Source organism: Salmo salar, chromosome ssa11 (assembly GCF_905237065.1).
Source record: "Salmo salar chromosome ssa11, Ssal_v3.1, whole genome shotgun sequence".
NCBI lineage: Eukaryota > Metazoa > Chordata > Actinopteri > Salmoniformes > Salmonidae > Salmo > Salmo salar.
Window position 1 is genome coordinate 39,509,153 of NC_059452.1, and position 24,030 is coordinate 39,533,182.

A 24,030-nucleotide genomic window follows, 5' to 3' on the forward strand; every position below is an offset into this window, starting at 1 on the left:
TAAGGTCACAAACCAGTTCTAGATGCAAGTCAGACTGAATCCATTTCTAAATACGTGGTACTATAGTGGTACTAAAAACACCCCCCATCTCTATAGTGGTACTAAATACAACCCCCATCTCTATAGTGGTACTAAATACAACCCCCATCTCTATAGTGGTCCTAAATACACCCCCCATCTCTATAGTGGTCCTAAATACACCCCCCATCTCTATAGTGGTACTAAATACAACCCCCATCTCTATAGTGGTACTAAATACAACCCCCATCTCTATAGTGGTCCTAAATACACCCCCCATCTCTATAGTGGTACTAAATACACCCCCCATCTCTATAGTGGTACTAAATACACCCCGCCCATCTCTATAGTGGTACTAAATACACCCCCCATCTCTATAGTGGTACTAAATACACCCCCCATCTCTATAGTGGTACTAAATACACCCCCCCATCTCTATAGTGGTACTAAATACACCCCGCCCATCTCTATAGTGTTACTAAATACACCCCGCCCATCTCTATAGTGTTACTAAATACACCCCGCCCATCTCTATAGTGTTACTAAATACACCCCGCCCATCTCTATAGTGGTACTAAATACACCCCGCCCATCTCTATAGTGGTACTAAATACACCCCGCCCATCTCTATAGTGGTACTAAATACACCCCGCCCATCTCTATAGTGTTACTAAATACACCCCGCCCATCTCTATAGTGGTACTAAATACACCCCGCCCATCTCTATAGTGGCACTAAATACACCCCGCCCATCTCTATAGTGGCACTAAATACACCCCGCCCATCTCTATAGTGGTACTAAATACACCCCCCATATCTCTATAGTGGTACTAAATACACCCCCCATCTCTATAGTGGTACTAAATACACCCCGCCCATCTCTATAGTGGTACTAAATACACCCCCATCTCTATAGTGGTACTAAATACACCCCCCATCTCTATAGTGGTACTAAATACACCCCCCATCTCTATAGTGGTACTAAATACACCCCCTATCTCTATAGTGGTACTAAATACACCCCGCCCATCTCTAAAGTGGTACTAAATACACCCCGCCCATCTCTATAGTGGTACTAAATACACCCCGCCCATCTCTATAGTGGTACTAAATACACCCCCCATCTCTATAGTGGTACTAAATACACCCCGCCCATCTCTATAGTGGTACTAAATACACCCCGCCCATCTCTATAGTGGTACTAAATACACCCCCATCTCTATAGTGGTACTAAATACACCCCCCATCTCTATAGTGGTACTAAATACACCCCGCCCATCTCTAAAGTGGTACTAAATACACCCCGCCCATCTCTATAGTGGTACTAAATACACCCCGCCCATCTCTATAGTGGTACTAAATACACCGCCCATCTCTATAGTGGTACTAAATACACCGCCCATCTCTATAGTGGTACTAAATACACCCCCCATCTCTATAGTGGTACTAAATACACCCCGCCATCTCTATAGTGTTACTAAATACACCCCGCCCATCTCTATAGTGTTACTAAATACACCCCGCCCATCTCTATAGTGTTACTAAATACACCCCGCCCATCTCTACAGTGTTACTAAATACACCCCGCCCATCTCTACAGTGTTACTAAATACACCCCGCCCATCTCTACAGTGTTACTAAATACACCCCGCCCATCTCTACAGTGTTACTAAATACACCCCGCCCATCTCTACAGTGTTACTAAATACACCCCGCCCATCTCTACAGTGGTACTAAATACACCCCGCCCATCTCTACAGTGGTACTAAATACACCCCGCCCATCTCTACAGTGGTACTAAATACACCCCGCCCATCTCTACAGTGGCACTAAATACACCCCGCCCATCTCTACAGTGGCACTAAATACACCCCGCCCATCTCTACAGTGGTACTAAATACACCCCGCCCATCTCTACAGTGGTACTAAATACACCCCGCCCATCTCTATAGTGGTACTAAATACACCCCGCCCATCTCTATAGTGGTACTAAATACACCCCCCCATCTCTATAGTGGTACTAAATACACCCCGCCCATCTCTATAGTGGTACTAAATACACCCGCCCATCTCTATAGTGGTACTAAATACACCCCGCCCATCTCTATAGTGGTACTAAATACACCCCCCATCTCTATAGTGGTACTAAATACACCCCCCCATCTCTATAGTGGTACTAAATACACCCCCCCCATCTCTATAGTGTTAACTAAATACACCCCGCCCATCTCTATAGTGTTACTAAATACACCCCGCCCATCTCTATAGTGTTACTAAATACACCCCGCCCATCTCTATAGTGTTACTAAATACACCCCGCCCATCTCTATAGTGTTACTAAATACACCCCGCCCATCTCTATAGTGTTACTAAATACACCCCGCCCATCTCTATAGTGTTACTAAATACACCCCGCCCATCTCTATAGTGTTACTAAATACACCCCGCCCATCTCTACAGTGGTACTAAATACACCCCGCCCATCTCTACAGTGGTACTAAATACACCCCGCCCATCTCTACAGTGGTACTAAATACACCCCGCCCATCTCTACAGTGGCACTAAATACACCCCGCCCATCTCTACAGTGGCACTAAATACACCCCGCCCATCTCTATAGTGGTACTAAATACACCCCCCATATCTCTATAGTGGTACTAAATACACCCCCCATCTCTATAGTGGTACTAAATACACCCCGCCCATCTCTATAGTGGTACTAAATACACCCCGCCCATCTCTATAGTGGTACTAAATACACCCCCCATCTCTATAGTGGTACTAAATACACCCCCCATCTCTATAGTGGTACTAAATACACCCCGCCCATCTCTAAAGTGGTACTAAATACACCCCGCCCATCTCTATAGTGGTACTAAATACACCCCGCCCATCTCTATAGTGGTACTAAATACACCGCCCATCTCTATAGTGGTACTAAATACACCGCCCATCTTTAGTGGTACTAAATACACCCCCCATCTCTATAGTGGTACTAAATACACCCCCCATCTCTATAGTGGTACTAAATACACCCCCCATCTCTATAGTGTTACTAAATACACCCCCCATCTCTATAGTGTTACTAAATACACCCCGCCCATCTCTATAGTGTTACTAAATACACCCCGCCCATCTCTATAGTGTTACTAAATACACCCCGCCCATCTCTATAGTGGTACTAAATACACCCCGCCCATCTCTATAGTGGTACTAAATACACCCCGCCCATCTCTATAGTGGTACTAAATACACCCCGCCCATCTCTATAGTGGTACTAAATACACCCCGCCCATCTCTATAGTGGTACTAAATACACCCCGCCCATCTCTATAGTGGCACTAAATACACCCCGCCCATCTCTATAGTGGCACTAAATACACCCCGCCCATCTCTATAGTGGCACTAAATACACCCCGCCCATCTCTATAGTGGCACTAAATACACCCCGCCCATCTCTATAGTGGCACTAAATACACCCCGCCCATCTCTATAGTGGCACTAAATACACCCCGCCCATCTCTATAGTGGCACTAAATACACCCCGCCCATCTCTATAGTGGTACTAAATACACCCCCCCATCTCTATAGTGGTACTAAATACACCCCGCCCATCTCTATAGTGGTACTAAATACACCCCGCCCATCTCTATAGTGGTACTAAATACACCCCGCCCATCTCTATAGTGGTACTAAATACACCCCCCCCCATCTCTATAGTGGTACTAAATACACCCCCCATCTCTATAGTGGTACTAAATACACCCCCGCCCATCTCTATAGTGGTACTAAATACACCCCGCCCATCTCTATAGTGGTACTAAATACACCCCGCCCATCTCTATAGTGGTACTAAATACACCCCCCATCTCTATAGTGGTACTAAATACACCCCGCCCATCTCTAAAGTGGTACTAAATACACCCCGCCCATCTCTATAGTGGTACTAAATACACCCCGCCCATCTCTATAGTGGTACTAAATACACCGCCCATCTCTATAGTGGTACTAAATACACCGCCCATCTCTATAGTGGTACTAAATACACCCCCCATCTGTATAGTGGTACTAAATACACCCCGCCATCTCTATAGTGTTAACAAAATACACCCCACCCATCTCTATAGTGTTACTAAATACACCCCGCCCATCTCTATAGTGTTACTAAATACACCCCGCCCATCTCTATAGTGTTACTAAATACACCCCGCCCATCTCTATAGTGTTACTAAATACACCCCGCCCATCTCTATAGTGTTACTAAATACACCCCGCCCATCTCTATAGTGTTACTAAATACACCCCGCCCATCTCTATAGTGTTACTAAATACACCCCGCCCATCTCTATAGTGTTACTAAATACACCCCGCCCATCTCTACAGTGTTACTAAATACACCCCGCCCATCTCTACAGTGGTACTAAATACACCCCGCCCATCTCTACAGTGGTACTAAATACACCCCGCCCATCTCTACAGTGGTACTAAATACACCCCGCCCATCTCTACAGTGGTACTAAATACACCCCGCCCATCTCTACAGTGGCACTAAATACACCCCGCCCATCTCTACAGTGGCACTAAATACACCCCCCATATCTCTATAGTGGTACTAAATACACCCCCCATCTCTCTATAGTGGTACTAAATACACCCCGCCCATCTCTATAGTGGTACTAAATACACCCCGCCCATCTCTATAGTGGTACTAAATACACCCCCCCATCTCTATAGTGGTACTAAATACACCCCCCATCTCTATAGTGGTACTAAATACACCCCGCCCATCTCTATAGTGTTACTAAATACACCCCGCCCATCTCTATAGTGTTACTAAATACACCCCGCCCATCTCTATAGTGTTACTAAATACACCCCGCCCATCTCTATAGTGTTACTAAATACACCCCGCCCATCTCTATAGTGTTACTAAATACACCCCGCCCATCTCTACAGTGTTACTAAATACACCCCGCCCATCTCTACAGTGTTACTAAATACACCCCGCCCATCTCTACAGTGGTACTAAATACACCCCGCCCATCTCTACAGTGGTACTAAATACACCCCGCCCATCTCTACAGTGGTACTAAATACACCCCGCCCATCTCTACAGTGGCACTAAATACACCCCGCCCATCTCTACAGTGGCACTAAATACACCCCGCCCATCTCTATAGTGGTACTAAATACACCCCCCCATCTCTATAGTGGTACTAAATACACCCCCGCCCATCTCTATAGTGGTACTAAATACACCCCGCCCATCTCTATAGTGGTACTAAATACACCCCCCCATCTCTATAGTGGTACTAAATACACCCCGCCCATCTCTATAGTGGTACTAAATACACCCCGCCCATCTCTATAGTGGTACTAAATACACCCCGCCCATCTCTATAGTGGTACTAAATACACCCCGCCCATCTCTATAGTGGTACTAAATACACCGCCCATCTCTATAGTGGTACTAAATACACCCCCCATCTCTATAGTGGTACTAAATACACCCCCCATCTCTATAGTGGTACTAAATACACCCCCCATCTCTATAGTGTTACTAAATACACCCCCATCTCTATAGTGTTACTAAATACACCCCCCCATCTCTATAGTGTTACTAAATACACCCCGCCCATCTCTATAGTGTTACTAAATACACCCCGCCCATCTCTATAGTGTTACTAAATACACCCCCGCCCATCTCTATAGTGGTACTAAATACACCCCGCCCATCTCTATAGTGGTACTAAATACACCCCGCCCATCTCTATAGTGGTACTAAATACACCCCGCCCATCTCTATAGTGGTACTAAATACACCCCGCCCATCTCTATAGTGGCACTAAATACACCCCGCCCATCTCTATAGTGGCACTAAATACACCCCGCCCATCTCTATAGTGGCACTAAATACACCCCGCCCATCTCTATAGTGGCACTAAATACACCCCGCCCATCTCTATAGTGGCACTAAATACACCCCGCCCATCTCTATAGTGGTACTAAATACACCCCGCCCATCTCTATAGTGGTACTAAATACACCCCGCCCATCTCTATAGTGGTACTAAATACACCCCGCCCATCTCTATAGTGGTACTAAATACACCCCGCCCATCTCTATAGTGGTACTAAATACACCCCGCCCATCTCTATAGTGGTACTAAATACACCCCGCCCATCTCTATAGTGGTACTAAATACACCCCCCCATCTCTATAGTGGTACTAAATACACCCCGCCCATCTCTATAGTGGTACTAAATACACCCCCGCCCATCTCTATAGTGGTACTAAATACACCCCGCCCATCTCTATAGTGGTACTAAATACACCCCCCATCTCTATAGTGGTACTAAATACACCCCCCATCTCTATAGTGGTACTAAATACACCCCGCCCATCTCTATAGTGGTACTAAATACACCCCGCCCATCTCTATAGTGGTACTAAATACACCCCCCATCTCTATAGTGGTACTAAATACACCCCCCATCTCTATAGTGGTACTAAATACACCCCCCATCTCTATAGTGGTCCTAAATACACCCCCCATCTCTATAGTGGTACTAAATACACCCCCATCTCTATAGTGGTACTAAATACACCCCCCCCATCTCTATAGTGGTACTAAATACAACCCCCATCTCTATAGTGGTACTAAATACACCCCCCATCTCTATAGTGGTACTAAATACACCCCCCCATCTCTATAGTGTTACTAAATACACCCCGCCCATCTCTATAGTGTTACTAAATACACCCCGCCCATCTCTATAGTGTTACTAAATACACCCCCCATCTCTATAGTGTTACTAAATACACCCCGCCCATCTCTATAGTGTTACTAAATACACCCCGCCCATCTCTATAGTGTTACTAAATACACCCCGCCCATCTCTATAGTGTTACTAAATACACCCCGCCCATCTCTATAGTGTTACTAAATACACCCCCCCATCTCTATAGTGGTACTAAATACACCCCGCCATCTCTATAGTGGTACTAAATACACCCCGCCCATCTCTATAGTGGTACTAAATACACCCCGCCCATCTCTATAGTGGTACTAAATACACCCCCCCATCTCTATAGTGGTACTAAATACACCCCCCATCTCTATAGTGGTACTAAATACACCCCGCCCATCTCTATAGTGGTACTAAATACACCCCGCCCATCTCTATAGTGGTACTAAATACACCCCCCCATCTCTATAGTGGTACTAAATACACCCCCCCATCTCTATAGTGGTACTAAATACACCCCGCCCATCTCTATAGTGGTACTAAATACACCCCGCCCATCTCTATAGTGGTACTAAATACACCCCGCCCATCTCTATAGTGGTACTAAATACACCCCCATCTCTATAGTGGTACTAAATACACCCCCCATCTCTATAGTGGTACTAAATACACCCCGCCCATCTCTATAGTGGTACTAAATACACCCCCCATCTCTATAGTGGTACTAAATACACCCCGCCCATCTCTATAGTGGTACTAAATACACCCCGCCCATCTCTATAGTGGTACTAAATACACCCCCCCATCTCTATAGTGGTACTAAATACACCCCGCCCATCTCTATAGTGGTACTAAATACACCCCGCCCATCTCTATAGTGGTACTAAATACACCCCGCCCATCTCTATAGTGGTACTAAATACACCCCCCATCTCTATAGTGTTACTAAATACACCCCGCCATCTCTACAGTGTTACTAAATACACCCCGCCCATCTCTACAGTGTTACTAAATACACCCCGCCCATCTCTACAGTGTTACTAAATACACCCCGCCCATCTCTACAGTGTTACTAAATACACCCCGCCCATCTCTACAGTGTTACTAAATACACCCCGCCCATCTCTACAGTGTTACTAAATACACCCCGCCCATCTCTACAGTGTTACTAAATACACCCCGCCCATCTCTACAGTGGTACTAAATACACCCCGCCCATCTCTACAGTGGTACTAAATACACCCCGCCCATCTCTACAGTGGTACTAAATACACCCCGCCCATCTCTACAGTGGTACTAAATACACCCCGCCCATCTCTACAGTGGTACTAAATACACCCCGCCCATCTCTATAGTGGTACTAAATACACCCCGCCCATCTCTATAGTGGTACTAAATACACCCCGCCCATCTCTATAGTGGTACTAAATACACCCCGCCCATCTCTATAGTGGTACTAAATACACCCCGCCCATCTCTATAGTGGTACTAAATACACCCGCCCATCTCTATAGTGGTACTAAATACACCCCGCCCATCTCTATAGTGGTACTAAATACACCCCGCCCATCTCTATAGTGGTACTAAATACACCCCCCCATCTCTATAGTGGTACTAAATACACCCCGCCCATCTCTATAGTGTTAACAAAATACACCCCACCCATCTCTATAGTGTTACTAAATACACCCCGCCCATCTCTATAGTGTTACTAAATACACCCCGCCCATCTCTATAGTGTTACTAAATACACCCCGCCCATCTCTATAGTGTTACTAAATACACCCCGCCCATCTCTATAGTGTTACTAAATACACCCCGCCCATCTCTATAGTGTTACTAAATACACCCCGCCCATCTCTATAGTGTTACTAAATACACCCCGCCCATCTCTAAAGTGGTACTAAATACACCCCGCCCATCTCTACAGTGGTACTAAATACACCCCGCCCATCTCTACAGTGGTACTAAATACACCCCGCCCATCTCTACAGTGGCACTAAATACACCCCGCCCATCTCTACAGTGGCACTAAATACACCCCGCCCATCTCTACAGTGGCACTAAATACACCCCGCCCATCTCTATAGTGGTACTAAATACACCCCCCATATCTCTATAGTGGTACTAAATACACCCCCCATCTCTATAGTGGTACTAAATACACCCCGCCCATCTCTATAGTGGTACTAAATACACCCCGCCCATCTCTATAGTGGTACTAAATACACCCCGCCCATCTCTATAGTGGTACTAAATACACCCCCCATCTCTATAGTGGTACTAAATACACCCCCATCTCTATAGTGGTACTAAATACACCCCGCCCATCTCTAAAGTGGTACTAAATACACCCCGCCCATCTCTATAGTGGTACTAAATACACCCCGCCCATCTCTATAGTGGTACTAAATACACCGCCCATCTCTATAGTGGTACTAAATACACCCCCCATCTCTATAGTGGTACTAAATACACCCCCCATCTCTATAGTGTTACTAAATACACCCCCATCTCTATAGTGTTACTAAATACACCCCCCCCATCTCTATAGTGTTACTAAATACACCCCGCCCATCTCTATAGTGTTACTAAATACACCCCGCCCATCTCTATAGTGTTACTAAATACACCCCGCCCATCTCTACAGTGGTACTAAATACACCCCGCCCATCTCTATAGTGGTACTAAATACACCCCGCCCATCTCTATAGTGGTACTAAATACACCCCGCCCATCTCTATAGTGGTACTAAATACACCCCGCCCATCTCTATAGTGGTACTAAATACACCCCGCCCATCTCTATAGTGGTACTAAATACACCCCGCCCATCTCTACAGTGGTACTAAATACACCCCGCCCATCTCTATAGTGGCACTAAATACACCCCGCCCATCTCTATAGTGGCACTAAATACACCCCGCCCATCTCTATAGTGGCACTAAATACACCCCGCCCATCTCTATAGTGGCACTAAATACACCCCGCCCATCTCTATAGTGGTACTAAATACACCCCCATCTCTATAGTGGTACTAAATACACCCCGCCCATCTCTATAGTGGTACTAAATACACCCCGCCCATCTCTATAGTGGTACTAAATACACCCCGCCCATCTCTATAGTGGTACTAAATACACCCCGCCCATCTCTATAGTGGTACTAAATACACCCCCCATCTCTATAGTGGTACTAAATACACCCCGCCCATCTCTAAAGTGGTACTAAATACACCCCGCCCATCTCTATAGTGGTACTAAATACACCCCGCCCATCTCTATAGTGTTACTAAATACACCCCGCCCATCTCTATAGTGGTACTAAATACACCGCCCATCTTTATAGTGGTACTAAATACACCGCCCATCTCTATAGTGGTACTAAATACACCCCCCATCTCTATAGTGGTACTAAATACACCCCCCATCTCTATAGTGGTACTAAATACACCCCCCATCTCTATAGTGGTACTAAATACACCGCCCATCTTTATACTGGTACTAAGAGATATTTACAACTAGCAACATCTAAACCTTTAAAGGAGGAGGCAGGTTAGAGATTGATTTTGCTACTATAGCCAGTGTAAAGGACGTCACGCTGCTTGCTTAGCGAGTACCACTTCCTCCTGATTGGGCTCATGTCGAGGCTCCAACCCAGGACCTCTGCCTTGATAGCACACGTGACCACCCTCCTGAAGCGTCTTACCAGTTGGCGACACGGTAAAACCTAGCTATTGGCTGGCTTCAGTGGGGACCCTTCAGGCTGAGGAGGAAGTTTAATATCTCCATGTGCTGCAGCAGCAAGAGGTCCTGACTCAGTTTAACACATCTCCATGTGCTGCAGCAGCAAGAGGTCCTGATTCCTGACTCATTCACAAACGGACACAAGTAAGCTGGATAGAAAGCCTTCCTGTGGGAGATGAGCCTCTAGATGGGTGAGGCTGTAGGAGTTGAACAGGAGGTGTGATAGAGAGAGAGAGACAAAAGCCTTCAGACAGGCCCAGTCTCCAGCCACTTGCTGGGTGGATCGATACAGGATTCAAGCACAACGCTAGCAGTCTGAGTATGAGCTGAGCCCACTGACAAGAGCTAATGGCATGGAAAACAGGGTTAGGCCCACAGCTATCACATCACCTGCGAGGTAAGGAGAGTGTCTGTGTGCTAAAGAGAAGTGCCTGACTAGTGCTTACCTTTGAGTTGTGAACTTCCACAGTGAGGTTTTGAGGAGGGGCACTGGGAACTGTAGGGGTAAAAACAAGGTGTTTTACTCTTTAGAACTCAAGAGAGATCACCTCAACACACCAGGTCTTTAACCTCTTCCTCTTCCAAAGGAGCCCGTTGTGATCTACCCATTTCTCCTATGAGAGAGGAAGAGTTCCGCTCCTTCATCTGTCCCCTGCTTACCATCAGACAGGGTGGTGACGGTGATGTCTCCTGTGGACACTCCCGGGCCGTGCTTGTTGAAGGCCACCACTCTGATGCTGTACTCTGTGAACTTCTTCAGACCCATCAAGGTGTAGGACAGAGCTCCAGCGTCTATGTCCTGAGAGGTTGAAAAGAGACGTGGTACACAAAGTTAAGTAGTGCTTCTATAGATTTATGTTTTGTACTACTACTACCACCATCACCACTACTACCACCACCACCACCACCACCACCACTACTACCACCATCATCACCATCACTACTATCACCACCGCTACTATTACTACCACCGCTACAACTACTACCACCGCCACTACTATCACCACCGCTACTATCACCACTAATACCACCGCTACAACTACTACTAACACCACTACCACTATCACCACTACCACCACTATCACCACTACCACCACTATCACCACTACCACTATCACACTATCACCATCACCACTACCACTATCACCACTACCACTATCACCACTACCTGGTCCCGTGTGGCTCAGTTGGTAGAGCATGGTGTTTGCAACGCCAGGGTTGTGGGTTCGATTCCCACGGGGGACCAGTATGCGGAAAAAATTTATGAAATGCATGTATTCACTACTGTAAGTCGCTCTGGATAAGAGCGTCTGCTAAATGCCTAAAATGTAAATGTAAAATGTACCACTACTACTACTACTATCACCACCACTACTACTACCACTTCTACTAGCCTTCCCTGTAGCTCAGTTGGTAGAGCAGTTGGTAGAGCATGGTGTTTGCAACACCAGGGTTGTGGGTTTGATTCCCACGGGGGGCCAGCACAGATAAAAAATGTATGAAATGTATGCATTCACTACTGTAAGTCGCTCTGGATAAGAGTGTCTGCTAAATGACGTAAATGTAATGTAAATGTACTATCACCCCTACCACTATCACCACCAATACTACTACTAGTACTACTACTACTACCACCCCTACCACAATCACCACAACTACTACTACTACCACCACAACTACTATCACCCCTACCACTATCACCACTACTACTACTACTACCACTACTACTACTATCACTACCATCACTACTACCACCACTAGTACTACTATCACCACTACCACAACTACTATCACCACCACTACTACTACTACTACCACAACAACTAGTACTACTACTACTACCACTACCATCACTACTACCACTACGACTACTATCACCACAACTAGTACTATCACCACTACTACTATCATCACTACCACCACGACTAGTACTACTACCACCACCACTACTACTACCACTATCACCACCACCACAACTAGTACTACTATCACCACTACTACTATCACCACCACAACTAGTACTACTATCACTGCTACCACCACCACTAGTACTACTATCACTACCACCACTACTACCACCACCACTAATACTAATACCACTGCTACTACTACTACCACTACTATCACCACAACTAGTACTACTATCACCACTACCTCTACTACTACTACCACCACAACTAGTACTACTATCACCACCACAACTAGTACTACTACTACCACCACCACCACCACCACTACTACTACTACCACCACCACCACCACTACTACCACCACCACTACTACTACTACCACCACCACTACTACTACTACCACCACAACTAGTACTACTACCACCACAACTAGTACTACTACCACCACAACTAGTACTACTACCACCACCACAACTAGTACTACTATCACCACAACTAGTACTACTATCACCACCGCCATCACCACTACTAACACCACCATCGCTACCACTACCACTACTATCATCACCCCTACTACCACCATCACCACCATTATTACTGTCACCACCACTATCATTATTACTACTACTACCACTATCACAATCACCACCACTACTACTATCATCACCACTACTACTACTATCACCACCACTACTACTGCCGCCACCACCACCACTACTACTACAGCTGCTACTGCCACACACATAACCCCCGCACCCGCATAAACCCACTCACCCACCATATCTAAAAATAAGCTAATTTTCATTCAGCCCTTTTGTATACTGTATAGTGACACTAACCAGGTCTCCATCCACCTTTTCATGCAGTAAAGTCCATGTTGGATACAAAATGTCACGACAGCCCTGATGGAAAGAGCTAATTTGTCGTTAAACTTTCCAAATGTCCAGAAAACAAAATTCGCTAGACAAGGTGGGATCTTTTTGTGTCAGTAAAATTAATTATGCGCGAAATGCTGGTGGAAACACCTTTATGCGCAAATATTGATATAATAGCAATCACATGACATGGAGAGGATCTGTGTCTGCACTACGTACTCACTACTGGTGTCCCCAAGGGCTCGGTTCTTGGCCCTCTTCTCTCTATACACCAAGTCACTCGGCTCCGTCATATCCTCACATGGTCTCTCCCACCATTGCCATGCGGATGACAACTACTTTTCTGCTTCCTCCCTTCTGACACCTACACTACCGTTCAAAAGTTTGGGGTCACTTAGAAATGTCCTTGTTTTGTCAATCAAAATCACATCAAATTGATCAGAAATAGTGTCGACTAGTGATGCACCGATGAGACACTTTTGGCCGATACGATACTGATATTTTCCTTGCCAAAAAAAACAATACCGATAAGCATTCTAGTACAGTTAAATAGTTAACACACACACATGGACGCAGCGGTCCAAGGCACTACATCTCAGTGCAAGAGGCTTCACTACAGTCCCTGATTCGAATCCAGGGTGTATCACATCGGGCCGTGAATGGGAGTCCTATCGGGCAGCGCACAATTGGCCCAGCATCGTCCGGGCCATTATTGTAAATAAGAATTTGTTCTTAACTGACTTGCCTAGTTAAATAAAGGTTACACACACACACACACCCAAAAGGTTATTTTGTTGGCATTTATGCATGTCCCATTACCAGTAAAACATAATCAAAACCTATTTCTTTCACTTACTTGATGTGCTGTTTCACTGTTCATTTGTTCAGTCGTTTCATTTTCAACAAAGATTTCCATGGAAAGCCGTTTGGGTCTTTGCGTGTCAAAAAGATATACACGTCAAATAACACTATTAGACGTGTCAAATAACACTATTAGACGTGTCAAATAACACTATTAGACGTGTCAAATAACATGACAATCTGTTTCAATAGCTAGCTACCACCTAAAACAACTAATTTATAAGACAGTTCTTATTTCATTAATGGTGGTCGGACCCATCTATGTGAAGCTAGCCACAATAAGGATTAGCCACAATAGTGGACTTTGCGATTATCCTTTAAAATAGATAGGCATAATTCTACTATTTGTATTCATTTGCATCACTGTCAATGACATACTTTTATTTTGAAGGAAAACCGCAAATTCCACTATTGTGCCTATGTAACAGTGTAGGTTCCGTCCCTCTCTTCGCCCCAACCCGGGCTCGAACCAGGGACCCTCTGCACACATCAACAACTGACACCCCACGAAGCATCGTTACCATCGCGCCACAAAAGCCGCGGCCCTTGCAAGGGGAAACCCTACTTCAAGTCTCAGAGCGAGTGACGTCACTGATTGAAACGCTATTAGCGCGCACCACCGCTAACTAACTAGCCATTTCACATCGGTTACACTTAATCCTTATTGTGGCTAGCTTCACAACACATAACCCGGTCAGGTCGAGCCTCACTAGCCAGATGAAGCTAGCTGGCTGCTTATAACGTTAGCTTTGGGCAACAGGGTTAAGTAGCTGGCTAGCTATTTATTTTCATGAACTGAAGTTCAATTTCAATAGGCGAACAACAAGTGGCAACCTAGCTAGTACGTACTCACAAGGATTCCTAAATCATTGCTAAGAATAATGAAAATGACTGCAGTTCTCAGGCTGGTTGTATTGGTGCTAGCTAGGTACCAAGCTAAAGCTAGCTACCCCAGAAGTTGCGGTCGAACAAATTATGCTTTATTACTAACGCGGTATTGTAAACACATCGTTCGTGGCCGATGTTTGCAGACTTTTTAGTACAGCTTTGACAGTGCTACTGTATATTTTTTGACACGCAAAGACCCAAACGGCGTTCCATAGTATGTCGTGAAGCTAATAGTGACGCTATTACTGTGTAACTCCGGTAGGGCAACATCTGAAAAATAGCGCACTTGGTAGTGTGTACCGGTGCTCGACCAGTCTGCGAAAGCTAACATCACCCACGACAGAGAACGGTTGATTGTCAAGGGCAATGAATTCCATTATATTGGCTTTAATGGATTTCGCCTTTGAGTTGTCTCACTGAAATGTTCTTACTTTTTCAAATGTCTTGTTGACTGCTCGATCCACACAGCAGAGATTGTGGGCTAGTTTAGGAATGCTATGTTGCACTTATAGCGCAAAATTTTACGTGGCACCATTACGTCATGTGCCTTCGTTAAATTGGTATGCATGTCAGCTTTGACATCAGTTTTGTACATCAGGTGTTAAACTAGACATAGGCCGATACCAATGTTGGCATTTTTAGCTAATATCGGCCTATTACAATATGTTCACCGATATATCGTGCATCCCTAGTGTAGACATTGTTAATGTTGTAAATGACTATTGTAGCTGGAAACGGCAGATTTTTAATGGAATATCGACATAGGCGTTCAGAGGCCCATTATCAGAAACTCCTGTGTTCCAATGGCAGGTTGTGTTAGCTAATCCAAGTTTATCATTTTAAAATTATGTTAGCACAGATAAAAACTTGTGCTGATTAAAGCAGCAATAAAACTGGCCTTCTTTAAACTAGTTGAGTATCTGGAGCATCAGCATTTGTGGGTTCGAGTACAGGCTCAAAATGTCCAGAAACAAAGGACTTGCTTCTGAAACTCATCAGTCTATTCTTGTTCTGAGAAATTAAGGCTATTCCATGTGAGAAATTGCCAAGAAACTGAAGATCTCGTACAACGCTGTGTACTACTCCCTTCACAGAACAGCGCAAACTGGCTCTAACCAGAATAGAAAGAGGAGTGGGAGGCACCGGTGCACAACTGAGCAAGAGGACAAGTACATTAGAGTGTCTAGTTTGAAAAAACAGACGCCTCACAAGTCCTCAACTGGCAGCTTCATTAAATAGTACCCACAAAACACCAGTCTCAACGTCAACAGTGAAGAGGCGACTCTGGGATGCTGGCCTTCTAGGCAGAGTTGTAAAGAAAAAGCCATATCTGAGACTGACCAATAAAAAGAAAAGATGAAAATGGGCAGAAGAACACAGACACTGGACAGAGGAACTCTGCCTTCAAGGCCAGTGTCTGTTCTTAATCTTTTCTTTTATGATGAACTTCACAGGGTGGTGAAAGCGCACGGTGATGAGCTTCATGCTCCTTTCCAATAAATATCAAGGGTCTAATTCTGATGACATGATAAAATAATCTTGCTCTTTTTGTCCATAATAATCTTATCATGTAGGCTATACACACATTGTATCTGCGAGCTGTTGTCTATAGTGCACATGCCAAGACCAGAGTTGGCACATTCACTATATAACGCAACCTTTTTTTGTGACAAAACCATCAGTCGTTGGAAATGCGATAGAAACACATTGAACTTTTTTTAAATTTTTTCGGTACATGGGAGTTTAACCGCAAAAGTTCTTTTATGGGCACTACGTCATCACGCACAGCCTTTTAACCGCAACAAGTACATTTGATAGAAACAGTTATCTGGTGTGAAAATGTGCATATTGTTCTGATGCAGATTTTTGAATATTTGCATAAAATCTGTTGCCAATTGGATGGAAACCTAACTACTTATTTTAAAGAGCCCCTTCTATTTGGGGACCGCCCTAATCTTCATCCCTGGGTAGTAAAACCACAGTGTCTAACTGTTCAACTGAAGTCAGGCGCGCCATTGTGACAGCTTCCTCCCTGTAGACATGCCACTTCCTGAAGCCTTCCCCGTCTCAATAATTCATCCACTCTAACACCCCGTTAGCTACCCTGTTCTCTGGATTCAACCTTTGTTCCTCTCTTCAGATAAAGAGATAAGTCTGATCAGCCTCTTCTCTTCCTGTCAGCCTCTCTCTCTCTCCTCTAGGGAGCGAGGGATGGCAGCAGCAACAGCATCATTACTCGTTGTGCTGGCTGACATTTCATCCATTATCATATTAAAGGCTCTTTAACGCCTGGCTGGTTGGGCTGGCAGGGCTGGATGACTCAGGAGGCTGTGCTGCGGTGCGCTGCACTGTGGCCTGCTGGGAGACTGGGGAATAGGGAGGGTGGTGCTGCCAGCTTTCTGATAGAGTGGGAATAGAGCAGAGGCTTTGGCGCTTTGGGGAACAGGAGTTTCAAGGCAGTCTACTGGGCTGTGACAGAGCTGGGACACTTCAATGGGCTATATGGTGCTGATATATCGCTGATGCTAATCCGGAAAAAGCAACGGTTAATTTCGCTGTTCTGTTTTGCTTGTTTGCAGTCTTCTTGTTACACCATCACAAAACTAATCTCTCTCACAGAATATGATGGATCACTATTTCAACATATAGGGCCATCTAACTCCCAACCCATCACACTGGGTCTTACCTGTTCCAGGTCCAGACCCTTCTCCATGTAGTAGACCTTGTAGGTGAGGACGTCGCCGTTGCCAGTGAGGGGCGTGTCCCAGCTGAGGGTGACGGAGGTGGGTGTGGTCGACACAGCCTGGAGGTTGGGGGCGGGGCCAGGAACCTGCACTGGAAACACCAAAGGAAACAGCGGACACTTAGTATGAATCCCAAAATAAAAAAGACACAGGAAGGCATTTTCCCCCCAAATCTCAATATTTGTATTTTTTTCATATGTAAGCCATATCATAAAACCACACTTGCACAAAACCACACTCTCATTCAATCACTTGGAGACAATTCGGTCCCAATTTGAAAGACTGACATTTTGGAATGTCCCCCTGTTTATTTCTGTAACCGCAAAGCCTGACACACATGCTGTGGTCATTCCCCCACATCATCCCACCAATCCCCCTAGCATGGTATTCCAGTAGGGGAGAGGGGGGAGCGGGGAGAGACAGGGTCATGCTTGGTTTACAGAGGAATTTATTTGAAGTATTAAGTTAATTGGAATTGGTTAGCAGAGAGAGAGAGGCTGGGACTAAACCAAGTGGTTGAGGAGGGAGGGGGGTGTTTCCATTGTTGTTTGCTCTACAGGGACGTGAGTCATTACATTCAATTAACAGCTCTGGTGCCGGCCGGCGTAGCTGTTTAACATGAGACTGTGGTAGCAGGTGTGGAGAGCCACACATCTACTAGAGGATGTAGTCTCTAGAGGGATAACGAAAGGGTCTGAGAAACTGAGCTGTGTGGCAAATGTAATGCATCATTAACCATACTTAGTCCTCAAGAGAGAACTTCTGTGGTGTTGAGGATGTTGTGTGAATGCATGTACACTACCGTTCAAAAGTGTGGGGTCACTTAGAAATGTCCTTGTTATTGAAAGAAAATCCAATTTTTGGTCCATTAAAATAACATCAAATTGATCAGAAATACAGTGTAGAGATTGTTAATGTTGTAAATGACTATTGTAGCTGGAAACGGCAGATTTTTAATGGAATATCTACATAGGCGTACAGAGGCCCCTTTTCAGCAACCATCACTCCTGTATTCCAATGGCACGTTGTGTTAGCTAATCCAAGTTCGTCATTTTAAAAGGCTAATTGAGCATTAGAAAACCCTTTTGCAATTATGTTAGCATAGCTGAAAACTGTTGTGCAGATTAAAGAAGCAATATAACTGGCCTTCTTTAGACTAGTTGAGTATCTGGAGCATCAGCATTTGTGGGTCCGATTACAGGCTCAAAATGTCCAGAAACAAAGACCTTTCTTCTGAAACTCGTCAGTCTATTCTTGTTCTAAGAAATGAAGGCTATTCCATGCGAGAAATTGTCAAGAAAGTGAAGATCTCGTACAACGCTGTGTGCTACTCCCTTCACAGAACAGCGCAAACTGGCTCTAACCAGAATAGAAAGAGGAGTGGGAGGGCCCAGGGCACAACTGAGCAAGAGGACAAGTACATTAGAGTGTCTAGTTTGAGAAACAGACACCTCACAAGTCCTCAACTGGCAGCTTCATTAAATAGTACCCACAAAATACCAGTCTCAACGTCAACAGTGAAGACAAGACTAATAGACAATTTTTAACATTTTCTTTCAAAAACAAGGACATTTCTAAGTGACCCCAAACTTTTGAATGGTAGAGTATATACAGTACCAGTCAAAAGTTTTAGAACACCTACTCATTCAAGGGTTTTTCTTTATTTTTACTATTTTCTACATTGTAGAATAGTGAAGACCTCAAAACTATGAAATAACACATATGGAATCATGGAGTAACCAAAAAAGTGTTAAACAAATCAAAATACACTGTATACACACACACACGGAACAAATAGCAGTGTTTTAACAGACAGACCATGTTGTTTCTATATGTAATACAAACTACGCCTTTGTCCAACAAACATGGAAAATACTTGAGACCCCAGTTTCACTGACAAATACCCCAATTCTTCTCTAAGGGAAAGGAACATGTACCTTCGCTGTGTGTTAGCTGCAGATATGCCCGGTAGTACACGGAGGATCTCATTTGTCAGTATATATAGTAGGTGTCTGGTGTGTGTAAACTATATACAGTGAGGGATGCAGTGTGGTTGGTCCAGGTCTGGTTCTTGGAATCAGGTCAACAGTTTAAACCTTCATTTCTAACCTAGAAGAGATGCTGTCAGACAGACAGACACATTTGTCCCTGGCACTGGCTGCCCCCTTTGCTATCCCCATGGGTAGTTAGGCTCCCGCCGGCACACATTATGGAGTGCCAGGTGCAAAGGACACAGGTAGAGAGGAAGAGACTGACCCAGAAACTGGGCAACGGCTGAGCCGTGATGGCGGGAGAGAGGAGGAGAGATTAATAGGCTGAGCAGTGACGGGGGAGAGAGAAGGAGAGATGAAAAGGCTGAGCCGTGACGAGGGAGAGAGAAGGAGAGATTAATAGGCTGAGCCGTGACGAGGGAGAGAGGAGACATTAATAGGCTGAGCCGTGACAAGGGAGAGAGGAGAGATTAATAGGCTGAGCCGTGACGAGGGAGAGAGAAGGAGAGATGAATAGGCTGAGCCGTGACGGGGGAGAGATGAATAGGCTGAGCCGTGGCGGGGGAGAGAGAAGGAGAGATGAATAGGCTGAGCCGTGGCGGGGGAGAGAGAAGGAGAGATTAATAGGCTGAGCCGTGACGAGGGAGAGAGAAGGAGAGATGAATAGGCTGAGCGGTAACGAGGGAGAGAGAAGGAGAGATGAATAGGCTGAGCCGTGATGGCGGGAGAGAGGAGGAGAGATGAATAGGCTGAGCCGTGATGGCGGGAGAGAGAAGGAGAGATGAATAGGCTGAGCCGTGACGAGGGAGAGATGAATAGGCTGAGCCGTGACGGGGGAGAGAGAAGGAGAGATGAATAGGCTGAGCCGTGACGAGGGAGAGATGAATAGGCTGAGCCGTGACGGGGGAGAGAGAAGGAGAGATGAATAGGCTGAGCCGTGACGAGGGAGAGATGAATAGGCTGAGCCGTGGCGGGGGAGAGAGAAGGCGAGATGAATAGGCTGAGCCGTGACGAGGGAGAGATGAATAGGCTGAGCCGTGGCGGGGGAGAGATGAATAGGCTGAGCCGTGGCGGGGAGAGAAGGAGAGATGAATAGGCTGAGCCGTGGCGGGGAGAGAATGAATAGGCTGAGCCGTGGCGGGGGAGAGAGAAGGAGAGATGAATAGGCTGAGCCGTGACGAGGGAGAGAGAAGGAGAGATGAATAGGCTGAGCCGTGACGGGGGAGAGAGAAGGAGAGATGAATAGGCTGAGCCGTGACGAGGGAGAGATGAATAGGCTGAGCCGTGGCGGGGGAGAGAGAAGGAGAGATTAATAGGCTGAGCCGTGACGAGGGAGAGATGAATAGGCTGAGCCGTGACGGGGAGAGAGAAGGAGAGATGAATAGGCTGAGCCGTGACGAGGGAGAGATGAATAGGCTGAGCCGTGACGGGGGAGAGAGAAGGAGAGATGAATAGGCTGAGCCGTGACGAGGGAGAGAGAAGGAGAGATGAATAGGCTGAGCCGTGACGAGGGAGAGAGAAGGAGAGATGAATAGGCTGAGCCGTGGCGAGGGAGAGAGAAGGAGAGATGAATAGGCTGAGCCGTGACGAGGGAGAGAGAAGGAGAGATGAATAGGCTGAGCCGTGACGAGGGAGAGATGAATAGGCTGAGCCGTGGCGGGGGAGAGAGAAGGAGAGATTAATAGGCTGAGCCGTGACGAGGGAGAGAGAAGGAGAGATGAATAGGCTGAGCCGTGACGGGGGAGAGAGAAGGAGAGATGAATAGGCTGAGCCGTGACGAGGGAGAGATGAATAGGCTGAGCCGTGACGGGGGAGAGAGAAGGAGAGATGAATAGGCTGAGCCGTGACGAGGGAGAGAGAAGGAGAGATGAATAGGCTGAGCCGTGACGAGGGAGAGAGAAGGAGAGATTAATAGGCTGAGCCGTGGCGGGGGAGAGAGAAGGAGAGATGAATAGGCTGAGCCGTGACGAGGGAGAGAAAGATGAATAGGCTGAGCCGTGACGAGGGAGAGAGAAGGAGAGATTAATAGGCTGAGCCGTGACGAGGGAGAGAGAAGGAGAGATGAATAGGCTGAGCCGTGACGGGGGAGAGATGAATAGGCTGAGCCGTGACGGGGAGAGAGAGAGATTAATAGGCTGAGCCGTGACGAGGGAGAGAGAAGGAGAGATGAATAGGCTGAGCCGTGACGAGGGAAGAAGGAGAGATGAATAGGCTGAGCCGTGACGAGGGAGAGAGAAGGAGAGATGAATAGGCTGAGCCGTGACGGGGAGAGAGAAGGAGAGATGAATAGGCTGAGCCGTGACGAAGGGAGAGATGAATAGGCTGAGCCGTGACGGGGGAGAGAGAAGGAGAGATGAATAGGCTGAGCCGTGACGAGGGAGAGAGAGATGAATAGGCTGAGCCGTGACGGGGGAGAGAGAAGGAGAGATGAATAGGCTGAGCCGTGGCGGGGGAGAGAGAAGGAGAGATGAATAGGCTGAGCCGTGACGAGGGAGAGATGAATAGGCTGAGCCGTGACGGGGGAGAGATGAATAGGCTGAGCCGTGACGGGGGAGAGAGAAGGAGAGATGAATAGGCTGAGCCGTGACGAGGGAGAGATGAATAGGCTGAGCCGTGACGGGGGAGAGAGAAGGAGAGATGAATAGGCTGAGCCGTGACGGGGAGGGAGAGATTAATAGGCTGAGCCGTGACGGGGAGAGAGAGGAGAGATGAATAGGCTGAGCCGTGACGGGGGAGAGATGAATAGGCTGAGCCGTGGCGGGGGAGAGAGAAGGAGAGATGAATAGGCTGAGCCGTGACGAGGGAGAGAGAAGGAGAGATGAATAGGCTGAGCCGTGACGGGGAGAGAGAAGGAGAGATGAATAGGAGGGCGTTCACCTCTACTGTACCATGGAGAGGGAAGCCCTTAGCATGTCTACTGTAGAGCTGTGAGGGGAAAACACTCCAGTCACGACATCCTAGTAAGGCCTGGTATACACTGTGAATGGATACAGTGTTAATGTTTGACGGAGGAGGTATTACGGATTGGAGAACTGGAGGGAAGGAGGATGTATTTTCATTCAGCCTGCCTACCATACCCCACTATACACACACACCCTTCTTTCCTCAGCCACAGCATGGGAGGCCATGTTTAAACACACACCTCACACACACAGGTAAGGAAATGGAAGGAAATGAACAACCACTACAGAGGATGTTTTCTACGGCCTAGAGAGGAGAGGACTGTAGTCCTCTGAGCGACAGTAGGGTGGTCTGGGTTCATGTTTATCCCTGTGTAGGTGTTTATGTTTGTGTGTGTGTGTGTGTGTGTGTGTTTTACCTTCACCCTGGGTGGCCACCTTGAGGACGGCAGAGCTCTCTCCCAGGCCGTTCTTGTTGTGTGCCACCACCCGGAACTTGTACTTGGAGTCGGGCATCAGGTTCTGAATGGTCACCTGCATCTCACCTGGCCGACTGGTGTTCAGGATACGCTCCCTGAGAGACACACACACACAACAGCCCAGTTAGTACACACACACACACACACACACCAGTTAGTACACACACACACACACACACACACACACACACACACACACACACACACACACACACACACACAAACAACAGCCCAGTTAGTGCACACACACACACACACACAAACAACAGCCCAGTTAGTGTGCACACACACACACACACAAACAACAGCCCAGTTAGTGCACACACACACCACACACACAAACAACAGCCCAGTTAGTGCACACACACACACACACACACAAACAACAGCCCAGTTAGTGCACACACACACACACAAACAAACACACACACACACACACACACAAACAACAGCCCAGTTAGTGCACACACACACACAAACAACAGCCCAGTTAGTGCACACACACACAAACAACAGCCCAGTTAGTGCACACACACACACAAACAAACACACACACACACACACACACACAAACAACAGCCCAGTTAGTGCACACACACACACACACAAACAACAGCCCAGTTAGTGCACACACACACACACACACACACACACACACACACACACACACACACACACACAACAGCCCAGTTAGTGCACACACACACACACACACACACACACACACACACACACACACACACACACACACACAAACAACAGCCCAGTTAGTGCACACTATCAATAGAAGGCAAGCAATACTACATCACTTGAGTGGACTGTGTCGTATTTACAGACTACACACCATTACATAGCAAGAATCTACCTGTA

At 46.4% G+C, this 24,030-nt stretch overlaps 1 protein-coding gene across 1 annotated transcript in view; it reads right to left on the bottom strand.

The window, feature by feature from the left end:
• The window catches only part of LOC106568778 (neogenin-like), a gene marked incomplete at its 5' end in the record, with an annotated part of 185,749 nt that overhangs the window by 39,748 nt on the left and 121,971 nt on the right, over positions 1-24,030 (bottom strand). Inside the window, 4 exon segments of the mRNA XM_045688863.1 lie at positions 10,959-11,008; positions 11,173-11,311; positions 17,733-17,881; positions 23,101-23,255. Coding sequence (XP_045544819.1) covers positions 10,959-11,008; positions 11,173-11,311; positions 17,733-17,881; positions 23,101-23,255 — 493 coding nt within the window.